The 3,816-nt window shown below is 40.3% G+C and overlaps 1 protein-coding gene across 1 annotated transcript in view; it reads left to right on the top strand.

Moving 5' to 3' along the window:
* Window positions 1-530: 530 nt before the first annotated feature.
* The window catches only part of LOC112079723 (uncharacterized), a gene marked incomplete at its 3' end in the record, with an annotated part of 6,879 nt that continues 3,593 nt past the window's right edge, over window positions 531-3,816 (top strand). The window contains exon 1 of the mRNA XM_070442419.1: window positions 531-622. Within this exon, the coding sequence (XP_070298520.1) occupies window positions 540-622 (83 nt within the window). The remainder of the gene's footprint in view (window positions 623-3,816) is intronic.

Genomic DNA, 3,816 nt, shown 5'->3' with positions numbered 1-3,816 from the left:
TCTGGAAGGAGAGTTGCAGTCTAGCCAGACCACCTAGGTACTTATAGATGTCCACATATACTAGTCAGAACCGTCCAGGGTGGTGATGCAAGTCGGCGTGCGGGTGCAAGGCAGCAACGTTGAAGGGCTATGCATTTGAATTGTACTAGCGTTTAAGAGCAGTTGGGAGCCACGGAGAGTGTTGAGATGGCATTGAAGCTCTTGGGGTGGTTTATCACAGTGTCCAAAGAAAGGCCAGAAGAAGTATACAAATGGGTGTCGTACTGCGTAGAGGGAATTTCAGGGGAATCGCCCGCGCAAGAGCAACATCATTGATATATACAGAGAAGAGTCGGCCGAGAATTGAACCCTTGGTACCCCTAGAACTGCCAGAGGACGGACAGCATTGCCTTGGGGTCTTGCGACGGTATACAGAGATGACCAGTTTACAGAAGAGTATAGAGTGGCAGTGATGTCTGTTATAAGGAGCATTGATGGCAAATCTGATGGCCATTGATCAGGACTTGGCATGCTAATACACACATGTCCCTGCCTCTAAAATGAGACTCTCTGGGAAGAGAGTGGAGGGGGTTCCTGCCTCTAAAATGAATCTCTCTGGTGAACATGACACCAAAGCTAAGAGGTGAGATGACAATGTCGTTTAAGAACTTTATTTCTAAATCGTTAAATCCCCCAAAAATTCACGTGTTGTTTTTCTTCAGAAATGATTGCTTATTGCTTACCTTTATTGATTGCTGATTGATTGCTGATTGCTTACCTTTATGTGTCTGTAAAATATTGTTGCTCTCAGATTTTAATTTATAGATGTTTGTTTATGAATTTTTGTTCTGCAAAACGCTGGAATTAAATGTTTGTGTCCTGTATATATTTATCTTTACCAGCATACACAAGAATTTTTGCATGACCCAATCATTTTTCCTACTCTTAATTATTTCCTAATATGTTGGCATGCATAACCTTATTGTTTTGACTAATTCTGATGGTTGTTACAAGCAGAACCGTTATATCAACACACTCTTCACTCCTGTTTAAACCAAAAAGGKTTCYATCTTGCTTWAYRTATGRAACCACTAAAAGTTMTATATAGAACCCTTTATAGGGTTCGTTGATCAGACCTCTAGAGGTTCTTCTTCACTGAACCAAAATGGTTCCATATAGAAACTTGTATGGTGCCATTTATGAATTTATAGGAAAATAAGAATGGAGGAAAAAATCACAATATTATATTTAAATGATGTTTAGAAATAGCAGTGCTGGGGGATTTGGAAAGCCATAGTCAGTCAATTAACAATAGAATAATACTCTAATGAACAATCTGTATCTTTAACTTCCAGTCTGTGGATACTATGAGACTAGAAAGGTTACACATTCATTAAGACATCACAACACAGTTGAAAAATATATGTCAGGTGGAAATCAAAAGAGGATGTTTTATAGAGATAGCTGGGCTGAGAGGAGCAGAGGGGTTAAAAAAGATCATGATGGGTAACAGTCATTACTGTAAACACTATAGATGTCATTACTGTAAACACTATAGATGTCATTACTGTAAACACTATAGATGTCAGAGTACTATCTATCCACAATGTAATGGGGGGGTAATAGTCATTACTGTAAACACTATAGATGTCAGAGTTACTCTATCTATCCACAATGTAATGGGGGGGTAATAGTCATTACTGTAAACACTATAGATGTCAGAGTACTTATCTATCCACAATGTAATGTGTGTAACTAATTAATAAATTATTACTATTATTATTATTGTTATATTTAACATGTTTAATTACTGTGTATAAAAGTATTGTATGGGCGGGGGTAGAATTGATCTTCATTATATGCAAACACACTGGTGTCCAGGGAGGCATCTCTTTGTTTGAACGATGGAACACATCAACTCTGGCTGACTTCTTTACAATACAGTACATACAATACAATTACATACAATACAACATCAATACAGTACAATACAATACAATAGAGTACATTACATACAATACATTACAATGAATACAATACACTTTGTCCGTTAGTTACAGCAAACAGCAACGTGTGTTCTGCTCCGTTGTCAAGCCCCAACAGCAGACCTCACACATACAGTTGAGATGACCACAGGTTCAAGCTGCAGTGCAGCTCCTCTGGATGGAGAGCCTGTTGTGGGGTTAAGGGCTTGCTCAATGGCTACTGGCCCGGGATTCAAACTGAACACTTTTCGGCCGCAGGTCCACACGCCTGCCAAAGCTCCATCTCATTTGCCGCTGGGCGAAACCTGAGTTAATATTCAGAAGTACCATGAGTTAATCTGCCAAAATGAAGCCAAAATGCTATGCAGTGCCTCCTCATTTTATTTGGGATACTTTAGTCCCTAGAGGCCTTACCTACATGAAGGACTATAGTCAGAAGGACAGAAGTCGAGAAGGACTATGGCTACAGGAAAGGAGGACTGAGCACCCCATTCTCATTCTTCAAGTTCTTGGCGTCCACATCACCAACAAACTAACATGGTCCAAGCACACATGGTCCAAGTCGTTAAGGGGCATGACAAAATCTATTCCCCCTCAGGAAACGAAAAGATTCAAAAGGTTCAACAGCTGCACCATCGAGAGCATCCTGACGGGTTTCATCACTGTATGACAACTGCTCGGCCTCTGACCGCAAGGTACTACGAAGTGTAATGCGTACGACCCAGTACATTACCGGGGCCAAGCTTCCTGTCATCCAGGACCTTTATACCAGGCGGTGTCAGAGGAAGACCATAAAAATGGTCAGACTCCAGCCACCCTAGTCATAGACTGTTCTCTCTGATTCCGCACGGCAAGCGGTACCGGAGCGCCAGTCTAGGTCAAGAGATTCTAACAGCTTCTACTCCCAAACCATAAGATCTCCTGAACATCTAATCAAATGGCTACCAGACTATTTGCATTGCCCCCCCCCCCCCCCTTACGCTTCTGCTACTCTCTGTATCCGGTACCCCTGTATATAGCCTCACTATTGTTATTTTTACTGCTGCTCTTTAATTATTTGATTTGATTTGAGTATATTTTAAATACTTTAGTTCCAGAGATCTTAACTACAGAAGGACTAATAGTATTTTGTAGATACTTTAGTCCCCGGAGGTCTTTACCTACAGAAGGACTATGTATGTTAATAGATACTTTAGTCCCCAGGGGTCTTAAGTAGAGACTATAGTATGTTGTAGATTACTTAGTCCCAGAGGTCTTACCTACAGAAGGACGATAGTATTGTTATAGATATCTTTAGTCCCCTAGGTCTTAACCTAGAGGACTATATATGTTGTAGTACTTTAGTTCCCAGAGGTCTTAACCTACAGAAGGACTATAGTATGTTTAGTCCCCAGAGGTCTTAACCTACAGAAAGAGACTTATAGTCAACTGTTTAGTAGATACTTTAGTCCCCGAGGTCTTTCCCTAGAGGACTATAGTTGTTATAATCTTTAGTCCCAGAAGGTCTTAACCTACAGAAGGACTATAGTATGTTGTAGATACTTTAGTCCCGAGGTCTTTAACATACAGAAGACTATAGTATGTTTTGTAGATACTTTAGTCCCCAGAGGTCTTAACCTACAGAAGCGTATAGTATGTTGTAGATACTTTTAGCCCCAGAGGTCTTAACATACAGAAGGAACTATAGTATGTTGTTAGATTACTTATGTCCCCAGAGGTTCTTAACATACAGAGGACTTATATAGTATGTTGGAGATACTTTAGTCCCAGAGGTCTTAACCGTAGAGGACATAGTACTGTTTTAGATACTTTAAGTTCACGAGGTCTTAACATACAGAAGGACTATAGTAGT

The sequence above is a fragment of the Salvelinus sp. IW2-2015 genome, unplaced genomic scaffold (assembly GCF_002910315.2).
Source record: "Salvelinus sp. IW2-2015 unplaced genomic scaffold, ASM291031v2 Un_scaffold9225, whole genome shotgun sequence".
Lineage (NCBI taxonomy): Eukaryota > Metazoa > Chordata > Actinopteri > Salmoniformes > Salmonidae > Salvelinus > Salvelinus sp. IW2-2015.
Note: the sequence above shows the minus strand (reverse complement) of the source record. Positions and strands in the feature narration are given on the sequence as shown.